This window comes from Lampris incognitus, chromosome 16, assembly GCF_029633865.1.
Source record: "Lampris incognitus isolate fLamInc1 chromosome 16, fLamInc1.hap2, whole genome shotgun sequence".
Classification (NCBI taxonomy): domain Eukaryota; kingdom Metazoa; phylum Chordata; class Actinopteri; order Lampriformes; family Lampridae; genus Lampris; species Lampris incognitus.
Window position 1 is genome coordinate 27430972 of NC_079226.1, and position 16645 is coordinate 27447616.

The 16645-nt window shown below is 42.9% G+C and overlaps 1 protein-coding gene across 1 annotated transcript in view; it reads right to left on the reverse strand.

Moving 5' to 3' along the window:
• cdin1 (CDAN1 interacting nuclease 1) overlaps nucleotides 1-16645 on the reverse strand; it is an 81520-nt gene that overhangs the window by 50323 nt on the left and 14552 nt on the right. The window contains exons 4-8 of the mRNA XM_056295403.1: nucleotides 16187-16247; nucleotides 12290-12362; nucleotides 4283-4362; nucleotides 3788-3837; nucleotides 1815-1882 (exon numbers count right to left, since the gene is read on the reverse strand). Of these exons, the coding sequence (XP_056151378.1) occupies nucleotides 1815-1882; nucleotides 3788-3837; nucleotides 4283-4362; nucleotides 12290-12362; nucleotides 16187-16247 (332 nt within the window). The remainder of the gene's footprint in view (nucleotides 1-1814; nucleotides 1883-3787; nucleotides 3838-4282; nucleotides 4363-12289; nucleotides 12363-16186; nucleotides 16248-16645) is intronic.

Below are 16645 nucleotides of genomic sequence, written 5' to 3' on the forward strand. Positions count from 1 at the left end.
GGAAAGAACAAAAGCCCTGGCATTGTCAAAACCGAAGACATAACAGAAGAGAACAACAGCCGTAGTGAAACGATTAGCTGTGTCTACCACTTATTTGCTGCTGTTGCACAAAAAACAGGAAAGCCAGTTAAGGTGCTGGTCTCCATTGTGCACCTTGCAGAGCTTCATAAAGTATAGCACAAGGGGACAAGGTTGGCATTATAGCCTCTGTATGCCTGACCCCTGCCTGCACAGGTTGCAGCCATTGTCCTTGACTTCTGGTGCGCTTCAGCCATTATCCCTACAACACCTGATTTCTCCATTAAATCTCAGGCTGACCAGGTCATTCAATTCCAGGGGCCTGCCTCTTCGTCTCCAGCCAAGCTCAACTAATCTGTGGGCATGGAGGGGGATCGAGGGGAGGCAGAGGGTGGAGGTGTTGCTGGTGGTGAGGAGGTAGTGTCAGGCCAGGGTGTAGAGAGAGAGAGAGAGAGAGAGAGAGAGAGAGAGAGAGAGAGAGAGAGAGAGAGAGAGAGAGAGAGAGAGAGAGAGAGAGAGAGAGAGAGAGAGAGAGAGAGAGAGAGGAGAGAGAGAGAGAGAGAGAGAGAGAGAGAGAGAGAGAGAGGAGAGAGAGAGAGAGAGGAGAGAGAGAGAGAGAGAGAGAGCTGAAGTCTTAGTGAAGTAGTCAGATGCTCTTGGTATGGAAGAGTGGGTGGGGTTGTGGGGGTTCTGCAGGTCTTTTCCTCAAGCTTGCTGGGATACTGACATTGTCATTCGGCTCGGATAGCCTTTTTACATCACCTTTGAGTTAAAATTAATGGTCCATCCCCACTGTTGGGTAGCTTCCTTCCAATCCATTTATCAGACTGGGTGAGGGCCGCCTCAGCGGCCCCTCGTGCCCCCCGAACTCTGACAGTTTTAGAACAGTCCTCATCCCGGCCCTTGCAGAGAGGTCAGCACTCCAGCCCAAATAAATGATATGGTCTTAATGACAGAGAGAACGACTTTTGTCCGTCATCACTCATCTGACCGAGAGGATGGAGGCAGGCCGAGGACGGGATGGTGATGACCATAAGATGGGATGGGGGGGTAAAATTTTCTGTTTAACAATTTCACACCTGGACACTCTCTACCTTGACGTAGTGTTGTCTGAGCAAGACAATGGTGTGCACAACCTGCGAAATACATGGAAACAATCCATCACACGAAATTATATATAAAATTATATAAAAGGGCTCATTTTTTTTCACATTCAAAATATCAGTTACTTGAAATCTGTTTCAATCTGCTGCCAGACAAGTTATTTAAACACAAAAAGTTTTAGTTTCATAAGGGCACTAAATAAATCCCTACAAAAATAAATATTACAAACAAAACAGCCTCAATCAGCATAAGTAAGATAACCTTAAAGAATTAATATAATATTCAAAGTCATTTCTATGTCACACAGTCCTTTAGTAGGCTAGGGCGAGCAATTGATTATTGCGGAGAAAAAAAAAAAAGATCCCTGGAGACACCGGTCATTTTGTACACTTTTGAAAACAAATCCGGCTACTCAGGCAACCTAAGAGGATCAGGCACTACATCCAAACAAACATTACAGGCTACCTTTGAAGCTCTTAATTCTTTAAATATTTATTGTGAGGTAGTGCTTAAATTAAAAATTCAGGGATATCTGGTAACAGCTCATGGTTGTGAGCAAATTCAATGGGGTTACATCTACTCCATCAGACATATCTAGATTTACCATTAACGCAGCTTGTAAAAGGCTATGCAGCCTGTGTGGCCAGACAGAGTTTGGCGGAGCGATGTGAAAAACGCGGGGAAGGACTTACCTAGAAAAGATAGATTTCTCTCCTTCAGCTTGTCACATAGCAGTATTTCATGCTCCTGGCCAATCGCACTGCGTGCAGTTAGTCAAGGATTCCAACATACAGAAACAGTGCTGCTGTATTCAGCATTAAATCTTACGGAGAGGTGACAGATCTAGGTGGAGCGAGGCTATGTAATATAATAAAGTACGATTTAAAATAAAGTATTAATGTAAACACAAAAAGTCTTTACTACATTCAAATGCTGCTGCAAAATTGTACCTTTTACCTGGCATGTGGGTTGCTACGGCAACCACAAGCTCTGCTGGCTGTGGGTTGTGAGTTGCTGCATTACACGATGTGTGTGTGTGTAGTGTGTGTATGTGTGTGTGTGTGTGTGTGTGTGTGTGTGTGTGTGTGTGTGTGTGAGATAGCAGTTGAGCTAGCTAGTGCCGCTGTTTTTGAACCCTGACTTGCTTTGAGAGTGAAGTTTACTTTTCCTCATGCCTATGCATATAGCAAGACCACAATCAGAGTAGGAGTTTTGCGGTCAAACTTAATCAGCTTTCACAACAAATCTCTGAAGTACATTACCCAAATGAGAAAGACAGAACTTTTAGGGAAAACAGAAAACTGAACAAATGCCAATTTGGCAAAAACGCACACAGCCCCTGGACTATCTACTACTTGGCTCTTTCCTCTACAAAACATAAAAAGAAAAATGCTTTTAGAATAAACGCCATTCTGCATAAAGAGACATTTTGGCTGAAGCTGTGGAATGCATTCTACATTTGCAAAGGACAGATATCATATGCATAATTTGTTTTTGGCAAAAAAAAAGAAAAGAAAAGGCATCTCCTTCAGGGCATTATACCACCCCCAGCACACACAAATCACTCAAAAGGCCTGGCGATTAATACATGCATACCAGGAGTGGCACACATGCACCAGAGCCAATCCTCTGATGTGGAGATGGAGCTCTTCCAAACCACACAGCAGCGGGGCGGTTATCATGAACTCGCCGTGATGGAGTGACTGAATGTGAGTTGACGCAAAAAGAGATAATTGTGAAAGAAAGGTAAGGGAGGGGAGGGGTGAAGATGGAGGGCAATGTCAGGAAAGGTTGACCGGCCATGAACATGCATTTCAAAATGGAACAAATGCCCAACCACACACATGCAAGCATGGAAACAGGGAGGGGAAAAAAAATTGCACACACACACACACACACACACACACACACACACACACACACACACACACACACACACACACACACATTCAGATAAGCCCATCCCTAAAAGAACAGTCAGTCTGCTACCCAGCTGCTTCCTCCTGGATAGCCTGTACTCTTAGTGTCCTAGCCAAGCCCCTACTGGGGAGCATGAGAGCAAAGCACAGAGAAAGAAAAGATGAAAAGGCCAAGATTTTTTTTTTTTGTTAAACAAATTAAAGTCAGGAGAAATACCAGAATTATAATGGAGTCCTTAATGAACAACTGGGATAAACCGGATAGAGTCCATGTCAGAATGACATGCCAAGAACTGTCCATGGTGCTAATGTTGTTCATAAATTTCAGTCATATGCAATGAAACATTAGTATTTCGTTTGTAAAAGCATTTTTACCCTCTTTCATTTCCATAATTTCTATGAATAACACGTCAATAAAACTGGTACCCACAAAAAAATTAAAAAAATAGGGTAATGAAAATTCTACAAAAGACTTTTGAATCCCAATTCTTTTCTTGTGGTCTATAACACTGGGTTCGATCCACTATGTGAACATGGAGATGCATTTAGATCAGCCTATCCTCCTTTCTCCTCTGCTCTCCATCACCTCCAACCCCCTGTAACAGCGGTGGTGGTGGGGTGGCAGGCGGGGATGAAACACTTCCTCTGTGAAGCAGAACTTTTATGTCAGGTGAATCCAGACACATCTCATCCCCTTCAATAGCTCCTCGTCAATTTCAGGCTTAAAATTTTATGGGATAGGATACTGTTTGATGCAGTCTACCAGCGGTCCATAACAGCAGTCATTTATTGTGCACTGAAAAGAGGGGGAAGAAATATTATGGCAAGTAGGGAGGAGGGGTGGTGCAAAGGAAGGAAGGGCGCCTATACACCCATTTAACAGCAATGAGGAGGGAGAAAACATGGGAAATGCTGGCAGATTGGCAGGCATGACCGCAGGCTCTCACGTGACTTCATCAGCAAATGTGAGCGCCTAGTGCCGTCTGTCAGCCAGGTGGTATGGAAAGACTGCAAAGGTTGTTATGCAGGAGCAACACATTTGACAAATTGGAAAAGGGGTTGGATCACAAACTTTATACAAATAATTCCTATGAGTAAAACTTGTATAGCATGCAATAACATTATGGATTCCAAAACAATACACAATCAATCAAATAAATGAATTAATATACATGCATAAATAAATAATCAATCAGTCAATATTGCACATGTGGAATTGAATGAAAAGATAAAGCTCTAACTTGGTAGATGTGGTTTGCTAGGATCTGGTCTGGAATTAAGGATGGCTCCTTAAGCATGCTGTTGATGACCGTCTTGGAGTCTACAGACATAACAGGCAGAAGGGGGAGAAACAGAAATACATAAATCCACAATGGGACACTGTTGTGTAAATGACAGCATGTATTAGTTGGTCAAACCCAGAGATGCCATAAACCCCATAAAAACGTAACAGTGAGAGGGGAGAAACTGAGATGGAGTAGAAACGGTGAAAATAAAGACACAGGATAGGTTTTAACACTATCATCATGCCACTGTTAATGAAGTATCTCTGCACTGGTCCTTTGGCTGGCGGCTTGGAGCATACACAGATTTTCCATAGATAAATGTTTCAGCCCAGCGCACAAGAGCCCCATGTAGTTTATCTACATTATGAGCGACGACTATTTTGCATCTCCCATCCCCACTCCTGGTCCACTAACATTATAAATCAGTGTGGCAAGCCCACTCGATTGATTTCCCACTACTGCAACAGCAAAGAATTCCTTAAATCATTTTTTAAAAAGATTCGGATTAAATGGATTGTATCATTGTGTGACGAAATGGTGGAGGCATGCCATTTTAGTGATATATACACACATGGTGCTGACAGACTTGCAGCATTACTGACAATATCGCAAATGTTTCCATTCACATTTCAGGCATGGATGGAGCCTATACCAACACTACAGCAAGCCTCCCAAGCTCCTCTAGGTAACCGTGCATGATAACTGTTAAAGACAGCGGAGCTTATGAGAAGGTTGGCAGCGACATAAGAATGAGTCAAAACAAACCCCAGCTTAATAGAGATGGGTTTAAATTTTGATAAATGCTGGCCACATCATCGAGTCTGTGGCACATTACTTAAAGCATCTTCAGGAAACGACAGACCTCCTATTATATGTCCATCCCTCAAGACATCCATCAAACCCCCAGCACAGATAGGACAAATAAAGTGCTGTATTCCCTCATCTGCTCTTCCTAATATTGGAATAAACTGAGACGAGGGCGAGGCAGAACAAAGCCCATTCAGCATTCTCTCACTCTCTCTTGGTTTCTTCCTGTCTCTGTCTTTCTCACCACCCTGTCTTCAACCATGTCTCCCTCCCTCTCGCTCCCTGCTCTCAGTTTCCGTTGCTCCTGACGGCAGCATCCTCTCTATCGCCACCTCAAACCTGCAGCAGTGAGGACCGTGCATTATTTCTCCGCTCATTTTTCTCCAAGATTGGTGCCTTCACACGCAGATCCATACCATGCTCATGTGCAGTGCAGGCGGCAGTGAGGAAAGAGGGTTATATTTTCCCCTTGAGTTAGGACACCTTGTGACAAATGATAATGGATAATCGATAAAGCGGGAAATATGAGGCAGCAAACTTTATGAAGCCAGGAGACGTATTACTCCCCATGAACACCGGTTTCCCTTAACAAAGTCACTACTCGACTGTGCCTAATAATCTGAAGGAAAATCAAAGGACCCGCAACCACATCAGCAATATCGGCAACGTATTCCACTTTAATGGCATTTTGATTGATTCCCCCCCCCCTTCCTAATGGTCGTTTTATAGATTTGACGCTGCTTCTGCAAAACAGTAGTGTGTAATAAACCTCCCTGAAGGCAAACGGTAGCTATTAAAGCTCTTGTCTTACCAGCACTCATAATTGGAGGGTGACCACCACCACATTTTGGTCTCTGTAAAACGGTAACATGCACAAACACACATGCACACACACACACACACACACACACACACACACACACACACACACACACACACATCTATCCCGCCATAGGCCACTTCTCTGTCTGCCTGTCTGTCTGTCCATTAAACCCTTAGATATTTTTGGTAGCTGGTCAGAATAAGTGATGGGTTCCACTCCTCTAACTCTTTTTGTGTGGGGTGGGGTTAAAAATAGCCATAAAGGGATGACCTTGGCGCTGACATTGTGGAATTTCAGCCAAGCATTGACCTGATGAAAATGGAAGGCCACGCCGCTAATAAATCTTGGTGCTTTTAAAATGAGTTTACCCTAATGCTCATTCATCACAGCCCGTAATGCCATTTGCAGGCCGGGGATTCGCCGCTATGCACAAACACCGCAGTAAATAACAACAGGACCCTCGCATCCCTCGCTTCGCTGCAGCCTCCAACATCAGCATACATTTATTAAAGACGCCCCCGCCTTGCACAGAAGCACTCCTCCATGCCACACCAAGCTCTTCCCAGCCACACACACACACACACACACATTCATACAGTTTTACAATGGTTTCTAAATACACATACAAAAGGAACATGTCTCACAAATACAAAAAAAAAAAAATAGGTAGCAGAGGAAAATAAAAAGCATAATCTGCAGAACCCCACGTGCGGGGAACAAAGCCCTGCAGCACGACTTGGCACCTTGTAAACATTCGCCGAATTTACTGTAATTGTCCCACGTTGGAATAAATCCTGACTGAGGCAAGCGCATCACGTCAACCAACATCTGAACAGCAGGAACACAGAAGAAGAACGGATGGGAAATGCTACGCCTCCGTTGGGATTTGCCAAAGAAGACAGCCAGTGTAAACAAATCACAAAACATCCTTCTATTAGCCTGCCGTTTTCACACACACACACACACACACACACACACACACACACACACACAACACACACGACTGTATGAACAGGGGTGACGGCGACATAACCTTGGCTTGATTTCTCCTCTTACTTGGATCATTTGTAACAATTCCTCTTTTTTTCCACTAGGGTGAAAAAGTCATTATCTCCAATGCGAAAAAGCGCGGAGAAACCTCATTAGACAGCAACATTTGTTGAGGGAGAACGATAATATACAATAACGGATGACGATCGTTATTGCCCCTGACACTGATGAGCTCCTCTGCAAGTTTGTTTATTAATTAAAAAACCCACTTTTTTTCCAGGGGTAGTGGGGTGGGGTGAGCCCCCCCTCCCCAACCACCACCCCCTGTTACATCCTCTATACCCCCCTACCCCACCCCATTGCCCCCCCCATCCCGTGAGCGAGCCATTGAACTGTGGAGAGGTGCTCGTTCATCAAACTTCACAGAGCAAGGGAGAGACGGGTCCTGATAATGCGTGCCGCTAAAGCTGATTTTCCATGATGAATCTCGGAGCATATAAATTGGCTAATATCTGAAAACATTTACAGATACTAGAGGAATTGACTACTTGCGGGACATGATGGATGAGGCTCTCAGACGCCAGCCGACAGCTCCGCAAATCTCTGCGGCTGCCTAAAGCCCTCATTTGATTTTCCAATTTACTTCTTTAAAATTTATCCTCCCGAACTGAAAAAAAAAAAGAAAGAGAAAAAAGAAGATGGAAATGAAGAAGAGGGGGAGAGGAGAGACAGGGGTAGAAACAGTGCTGCTGCTGTTGTTTTTGTTTTTTTTTAACTGTCTGTGGTGGTGCTAGTGTATGATACGAGGCGATATCTGCTGTGAAGGAGGAGCCCGGTCCCTGAAGAGGTTACTGGGGCAGAACTGATCCGCTTCCACCTGATTCTCCCTGATAGCGCTGAAATGAGACTCCATGTCAGTGTGTGCATGTGTGTGTGTGTGTGTGTGCGTACGTGCTTGTGTGGCAGCAGCAATAGCAGGACTAGGGAGGCTCTGCAATAGAACGAGGCTCCTTAGGTCAGGCCGTTAGAATGCCGCGGAGGCTGACTGGAGCTCGTCTGCTGCAAAGGAATAATTAGTATACTTGTCAAGTGAAGCGCCACACTGCTGCTTACCTACTCGCTCCCCACCCCATGCACACACACATGCACACACACATACATGCAAACACCCATGTTCGCACACGTACCCACGTGCTCCACCCATCCTTCCTTACTCTCTGCAGGCTAATGAAGTACCCTTGCTCTCATTACTGAAAGAAAGGCTTCACAGACACACCAGCTCTTTCATATTGAGGAGAGGTGAGCAGCAAAGAGGGAGGCGCACTCGACAATAATGGCGGAGCTGGGAGTTTCACTGGATACAACACAAAGTATTGGGTTATCAAGACATCTGATCTGCAAAACACTGAATCCATTATGAATTCTGTCAAGGATCCAAGGGATCACCGTAGACACTTGCATTCTCACAGTGTTAACATCAAACACGGGACATTTATAACCTTGCCTACAAGGCTTCTGTAAAGGAATGTGACCATAAATCTTAAAGGAGGTCAAATCACATAGTTACAAAACATGGAGGAGCAATCTAATCTGGAGTTGGGCCTTGGGAAAATGGAAAAGGTCAAATAGCTGGTAAAATTGCACCCCCCCTCCAAAAAAAAAAAAAAAAAAAGTATGTCTAAATCGAGAGGCACATCAACTCCTGTCAGCGAAGAAATTGAGAAAAAGATTATAAGATAGAGGGTGGGGCGAAAGAGCTGGAGTTCCCCCAATACGTTTGATAGACATTACTGAAAAATAACATCTACTGTAACAGAATCTGAAATGTAAAAAAAAAATAGTGCTGTATGCATCATTTTATACACAAGTGTTACTAAACGCTCACATAGGAAGGAAAAGGATTAATGAAATAAAAAAAACAATGTTAATAATAATAGCAAGGATGCATTAGCAAAAACTGTATTAGCACCAGACTTGCTTGCTTACTATATAAAACACATTAATAAGGGCCTTCCTGCTCAACTGGGGACACACCATGTACTTAAGATACGTGTGAATGACGTATACCACGCGTCAGCTCCCCAAGCTCCTCCCCTTTCCCTTCCGCCCTGTTCCCTCCCTTTCCACAGCATGCAACCAAATAAATGACAAAACGCCTCCCAAGTTGCCTTCGCTATACAGCCATCTAACACGCCAAATTCCAGCAATTGTGGTGTAATGAACACAACAAGATCTACATGCTGTAGATATGAAACGGCAAAACATCAGTCTTACCCAGAGATGCTGGCTCTCTCTGGTATTAAAATGGGAGTGCTTGAGACGCTACCCGCTCACTGCCCAGACTGTTTTCATGAGACAAGGAGCATTATGGATGTTGATATCCTTTTCAATACACGACAAAACTGCTTTGAATGTATTGATTTATTTACATGCGCCACCAGATAGCCCCTCGTCCTGCCTGACGTATCCTCTCTCCAATGCTCTGGCTGCAGGGAGGGGTGGGTGTGTGCATTTATGTGTGTTTGCGTACACAGGCAGCCTGGAGGAGGTGGGGGTAAGGTAGTGTGTGTGTGTGTGTGTGTGTGTGTGTGGGAATGGTAGGTGGGGGGACAACAACTAGCCAGGAAAACAAAACAAGGAAAAGACAGAAAACAATTTAAAACTCTGTATCGATCCAGCACTAGTGATTGTACATATATTCTACAGTCCCAAAGGCCCCATTCCTGTCTCTTAAATGCAAAGGGAAAGAGAAGGGGAATAAAAAAAGATGGTGCAAGGCAAAGGCAAGTCATTCACCCAGTTGGGGATAATGTCCCTCATATAGAAGTCTATTGATCTTCACAGTCTGCCTGCTCACCCTCCCTCTGGACATAGACACAAACACACAAATACACACGCCTGCACACCTACATATGCACAAAGTCTAGTCTGGGGGAGGGCATGATGGATATGCTTGCCAATAGCACTGAAACAACCTGTTAGCTAATTGCCAGTGAAGACAATTATCCTTGCATTGTTTCATAATGGGAACACATTACAAAAGCCTAATACACACACACACACACACACACAAACACACACAGGGAAATTGGATGACTTGACCATGGAGCCCATGTGGACAGCATTTCATTGCCAAGGGCCAAGCAGGTCATGGCTCAGAGGGAAGGCAAAGAAGGTCTCTCAAAACAAAGGTCGACAGCACAGAACCAGCGAAAAGAGAAACTGCAAAATGCAATACAATATACAATTGTGTGTGTGTGTTTGTGTGTGTGTATGTGTGTGTGTGTGTGTGTGTTTGAGCACTCTTTCCAACACCACTGATGGTTTCTGGAAAAAAAAAAGCTATCCCTCTATCTATCTGTCCATCTCTCTTGTATTTAAAATTGCATTGCATTTTGCAGTTTCTTTTTTTCCCCCGCTGGTTTACACACACACACACACATATATATATATATATATATATATATATATATATAGCTCAAAGTTGTTAAATGGCAGAACAAGATTGTTTCATGCTCAATGCACTCATCAGCTGCCTACATGGTTACAGTAATATATATATATACACACATACAGACACACACACACACACACACACACACATACACATACACATACACATATATGGCCCAGTGATGGACTGGAGGCCTGTTCAGGGTGTCTCCCACCTGCCACCCAATGACTGCTGGGATAGGGTCCAGCATCCCACAACCCCAGTTGGGATAAGCAGCTTGGATAATGGATGGATATGTCTGTGTGTGTGTGTGTGTGTGTGTGTGTGTGTGTGTGTGTGTGTGTGTGTGTGTGTGTGTGTGTGTGTGTGTGTGTGTGTGTGTGTGTGTGTGTGTGTGTGTGTGTGTGTGTGTGTGTGTGTATTTGTATAAAGTTATTATTATTTTCACAATTATAGCCTAGCTATAGCTAGTATTCAGGACTGAAGTGACTCAAGCTAAGGTTTGTATAAGCCTGTCCCGTAGTAGTCCTGGACTGTCCCTGAAACAGGTTAATATTTGGAGAAATATGGTCATAAGCTTTTAGCACATATCACAAGCTTGTGAACATCACATGCGTGCCCAGAGTATTGTTTTTCAAACCACTTAATGGCTATTCTCAACATTTTAACTTCTAACAAATCTACTCGAGCTATAAAATGAAGCCCATTTTCATTCTGCTGAGATGGGGGGATGTAGCATGCCATCGTCTGGTATGGAATGGCTCTCCTGGATGCACGCCCTGTTATACAAGCTGCTCAGACTACAATTCTGACAGGCAGTGGATAACGGTGGGTCCAAAGCAATCACATTTTTGACTTTGACAAATGGCTGTGCTACAGCGAAGTTGAAAATAACACACATCCACTTTAATCTTTTTCTTGATTAAATCAAAGGCACGTCTTTTTGACATCACGCGATTCACTCTCAAAGCACTGACTGCCACATACACAAAATCTACAGGATGGGCCGATTGAAATGTTACTGAATTATGTGTGTATTAGAAATCGGGAGTCTTTGTTACTTTATGAAAGAGGAAGAGAGAAATACGAGGACAAAAATAAAGAAAGATAGCGACAAAGAGAGAGAAGAGAGAAATGTCTTTAACCTTCAAGTGAATCAATAAATCACAGTCACATGCAAAAAAGAAAAAGTATAACTAAAATTAGGTCACTGGTTTTATGCCACAAAAATAGCAAATTGGATGACTGAAAATGATCTTGCCATGAGAAACAAAACAAAGAGAACAGCAATATACTCGTACAAAAAGTCACATCCAACATCTGGCCAATTTCTGTTAGACTTTCAAGCAAAAATATTTGTGTCTGGAATCTCGCTCTCTCACTGTGTCCATCAGCACTACCTAGAAATGGTTTGCTTACTCTGCCACAATTTCCACTCAACTCAATTTCCTTGTGTTGGACCTTGATGGAAAAAGAGGACAAGAAGGGTGTTAGGGAGGAAGAGTGAGGAGAGAAGAGAAGGTGGGGGAAGGATGGATGCATGGGAGGTGGAGATGGGGGAGAAGAAAGACAGTGGATCGGACGGGGTTTATAAATAACACTGATGAAGTGAGCTTCCATTGATCCAAACTGTAGTTGAGAGGTAGGTGGTCCTGCCGGTGGTTAATTGCCAGTCGTGCTCCCTAGGTTACAGCTTCTGCTAGAGGTGGTCTGTCTCTCATTAAGTTTGGACGGGGTAAAAATACAGCGGCTAAAAGTGACACTGGAACTAGGGTTAGAAATCAAAGGAAGAGGGGAAAAAGGGGTAGAAAAGACAAAGTGCTACAATTAAGACTGATGGAGAGAATGATAGAGGGGATCATGAGGGAAATGGAAAGGTGTTACTCACACACTCCACCCTCCAGGTCCTGAAGAAATCTGTCCAGGATGATGCGAGCCATCAGTGCAGGAGACAGATCCACCTTGAAATAGCAAAAAAAGTGAATTAGTCCTAATAAAAACCAGGCTATGGCCACAATGGGGAGTTAAGGCTACTTCAAAATAGAAGTGGTTTGGAATAGCGATTCTCCTCTAGAGATTGCACCGTTGAACAATTTGCTGGAAAAAGTAAATCCCACATATCCAGTTGGAAGTGTTAACATATTTCAAAGAGCTTGAGAATTATGACACTGAAATAGAACAGCCAGTCAACCTTAGGCTGATGTCATATAGATAATAATGACTCTAATGGCTCTAAATGATATTATCCTGTTTCAAAACCTTGACCCAACTTTTGACAATCCCTGTATAAATTGGTCTTTGTGAGCCTTGCTTTCCACTAACCTTTCCCAGAGGAACAAGAGTGTGCTTATTATGCAGCCAAGCTATCCAGATGAAATGCCTTCACCTCTGTCAAGACCAAAATGGAAAATGGTAGTCTCTCATTTCACACATATAGCAGCAAAACAATAGGTCCAAGCTGGAGATGCTGAAGAACTTTAATCACAGAATGATTACTAAGGCAAAAACTATCAGGGCCAACAGGAGGTAAAAAAAGAAAAAAAAGCACTGAGGGAATTGCAACCTTAATGGGACAGAGAAGACCTATGGCTACAGTCGTCTTTGAACATGAATACACCTTGAGAGGTGCGAGGTGCTTTTGGTCTGAGATCAGGGAGAAACCCTGACAGGTAGAGGAGCAATAATGACTGATATGGAGCCTGACTGCCTGCCTGCTTGCCAGGCAGAGTCTGACCCTGACAACAATGTATACAACACAGTCTCCAGAAACAAGCCTCCAAGATCACATCCTTGTCCACAACTTGTCTGCATATGCACTATACATACCAATTACATGCTAAGTTGTCGATTCTCAAAGGGTAAGTACATACAGGTAAACCAAAAACTTGTCTTTGGTTATGTCCAGTACACTGTAAAATCAAATTAACAGGCATCAATAACAGGTTCTAGATGCAAGGACACAAAAAATGAATGGGGTTCACAGGGCGTCCGGGTAGCGTAGTGATCTATTCCATTGCTTACCAACACGGGGATCGCTGGTTCGAATCCCCGTGTTACCTCTGGCTTGGTCGGGTGTCTTTACAGACACAATCAGCCATATCTGCGGGTGGGAAGCCGGATGTGGGTATGTGACCTGGTCGCTGCACTAGCGACCAAGGGGGGAGGACTGGGGGGAATAGTGTGATCCTCCCACGCGCTACATCCTCCTGGCAAAACACCTCAGTCAGATGAAAAGAAGCGGCTGGCGACTCCACATCTTCTGCAGGAGGCATGTGGTAGTCCGCAACCCTCCTCGGATTGGCAGAGGGGGTGGAGCAATGACCAGGACGGCTCGAAAGAGTGGGGTAATTGGATACAATTGGGGGGAAAAAGGGGGAAAATAAAAAAAAAAGTGAATGGGGTTTAAGAGTAAACCTAATTTAATTTTGAAATACTTAACTACTTTTTTATATATCATTGTATTTAGATTTTGCTAAGCAAATTACAGGTACAAATAAGGAAACGTAAAATAATTTAATATGATTGTAATTATTTACAAAATCCCACTGCCTCTTCATTGCATAGAAAGATAAAATAACATTGCTGGCTGACTTCGCCATTCCGTGCTACTTCATTATGAAGCACCATGTTTTGGGGGCTGGAGAACATTTTTCCTCTTGTTAGCATAATTGGGGACCAAATGTGAATTTGCCAACAGCGTTTATTGGGACTGGAGTGTTTCATCTCTTTTGTGACGCTCCCTGGTAGTGCTGGGAGCAGAGAGAGGTTTCTGTTTAAACAAAGTCCTTTTACCAGCCGTAGTATTTGTTAACGAACGTCTCCATAATATTGCATGAAGAGGGCAGCCAGTGCAAAAAGAACAAATTCGTCTATAATAATTAAAGGGTGAACAGACAATGGTTATCTTCATTAGAGCCTAATTTGGGATCGCTTTCCAAACTTGGCTCACTCAGCCTGCAGCTCTTTCCTCTCTCTTCTTTCCAACCCTCTTCATTTTCCAGACCTTTCCTCTTTTCTGTCCACTGCTCTCTCCACTCATCCCCCTGTACTCCATCTGCACCTCTGGATAACAAGCGAGCCTGAGATTCCCAGTTACCCACATCACAGCTGACACATGAAAAATGGCGACATTACCAATGTTGGCCTAGCCTGAAGAGGGACCACCTGATTAGTTCAGGTACTTGCATCTCCCTAATTTTCATATTAATCATGAGTCCATTTCCATTCTCAAGTCCGATTGCAGCACTTCATGAGTTTAACATGTGACTGGGATTCACAGGCCCTTGAACATAATTACTGCTCAGAGAAAACTCTGATCTTGCTTTTATTAGCCCCCAAAGCTAACGGGTGTCACAGTTAGCCTAACCGCCTCTAGCTTAAAGGCTAACTGACCTTTAGATGAAATAATATATAACACATACAAAACAAAGCAACTTCAGAGGTTACAGTCCATATTTATGAGTGGCATCTGGGGGCAAAAAAAAAAAAGTTCCATGGGTGTTCTTCTCATTGTTAATCTTTTTCCCCCTGTTGGAGATATATTATCTCATAAAGGATTGGATCTACATCAATTAGCTGTCTGGAAAACCATAAGTGCTCGGTTTAAATGTTAAGTAGCATATTAACATGACAGTTAAATGGCTCATCGACAGTTATCTTCAAGCTGAATTTGATCCTTTGGAAAAAGAAAATCATGTGTCAATTAAATGGAGAATGAATGATGGTAGTTAGCTTTGGGGTGCCGCTGATGCATGTGAACTATTCTGATTTCAGATTTAGAAAGCCTCGAATCTCATTTGCTGATATAAGCAGCAATAAAAATTTAAATTGCCTTTTTAACGTTTTAAAAGGTTACACAGTCAATTTGGACAATCAAAACAGGAGAAAGCTGACAGATTCATGACGTATTCAAATAGCAAAAATCCAACTTCACAAACCATGCCCAAGTAATAATATAAACATAGTATGATTATCAAAAATGATTTAAGTGATTTAACCACAATATGAGCATATATATAATAGTAATATCTACTAGAGCTGGGGACTAATCCAAAATCAATATTAATTCACTGACTAGGCACAATGTGTGCATATATAATACACATTATTTATCAATGAGCAGATTAATTCTCATTAATGTATTATAAGCAGCTTGGCACAGGGCAAAGCTCAAGTTCTCAGAACAAAACACTGTTTTGTAACAAATGCACAATCCTGTACTGTCCTTTTTTATCATTATAATTATCATTGTGTCATTACTAATCATTAACTTGGATATAACCTTTTAAAATACCATACATCAGGGTTGAAGCGTTATTACTAAGTGAGATCTCAGATGCAGTTAATATATCAACAAAATCACGACACCCAAACTGAGCTACAAATGCAAACAACTGTGTTGAAGTAAACTACTGACAACCGACCCTGCCATCACCTGTCCGCAGTTTAAAACAACTGCGTCTGAACGCCAATTTGGAAAATTATGTAAAAGAATTTTCACATCTGCCTAAAGGATGCAAGAGCTAATTACATTAAATAATTGATAATAGGGCGGACTATTTGAACAATTTTGATAATCACTCACAGACAACGGCGAAAATCAAAAACGGCAGCCAGCTCTCCAACAAAGAAGAATTTAGGTTGTAATTATTATTACTTCTTTTTTTTTTCTCTCCACAATACAGGTTGTATATTTTCACTGCAGAGTGTGCATTAGTTTAGGGGGGCGGGGGGGGGTTCTAATGCAGAACAAATAAGAAGAGTAAAAAAGAGGTTACACCATTACCTCATTGGCCAGCTCCAGCAGTATGGGGGCAGTGGGCTGGGCCTTGGCTTCATTCAGATACCTTCATTATAACAAAGAACAACAACAGCGGTGAGAAAAAAAAAACTGGCCCACAAAGGCAGACATAAGGACAGAGGGGACAAGATCAGGCCAGCCAAGACATGTTAATGTCCCTGATGACTTTGCCCTAGGTGGCATATGGCAGGCTTGGTGATGATAAAGCGGCACTGCTTGGAGGGCTTCAGATTTCCTTAAAGCCAGACAAGCATATTATAGTTAGTTAACCACAGCTGCCCAAAAAGGCTTTTTTTCCCCCCCTCGCCAGCTAACACTGTAGCTCCCCTCAGATCTTATCCAGAACATCTCAGAGGTTTGTTGTTATAAGTAGATTAGAAGTGCATTATCCAGCATCCTTTTCATGATACAATGGCCTAATATGCTTGATAAAGGCTAATTGTA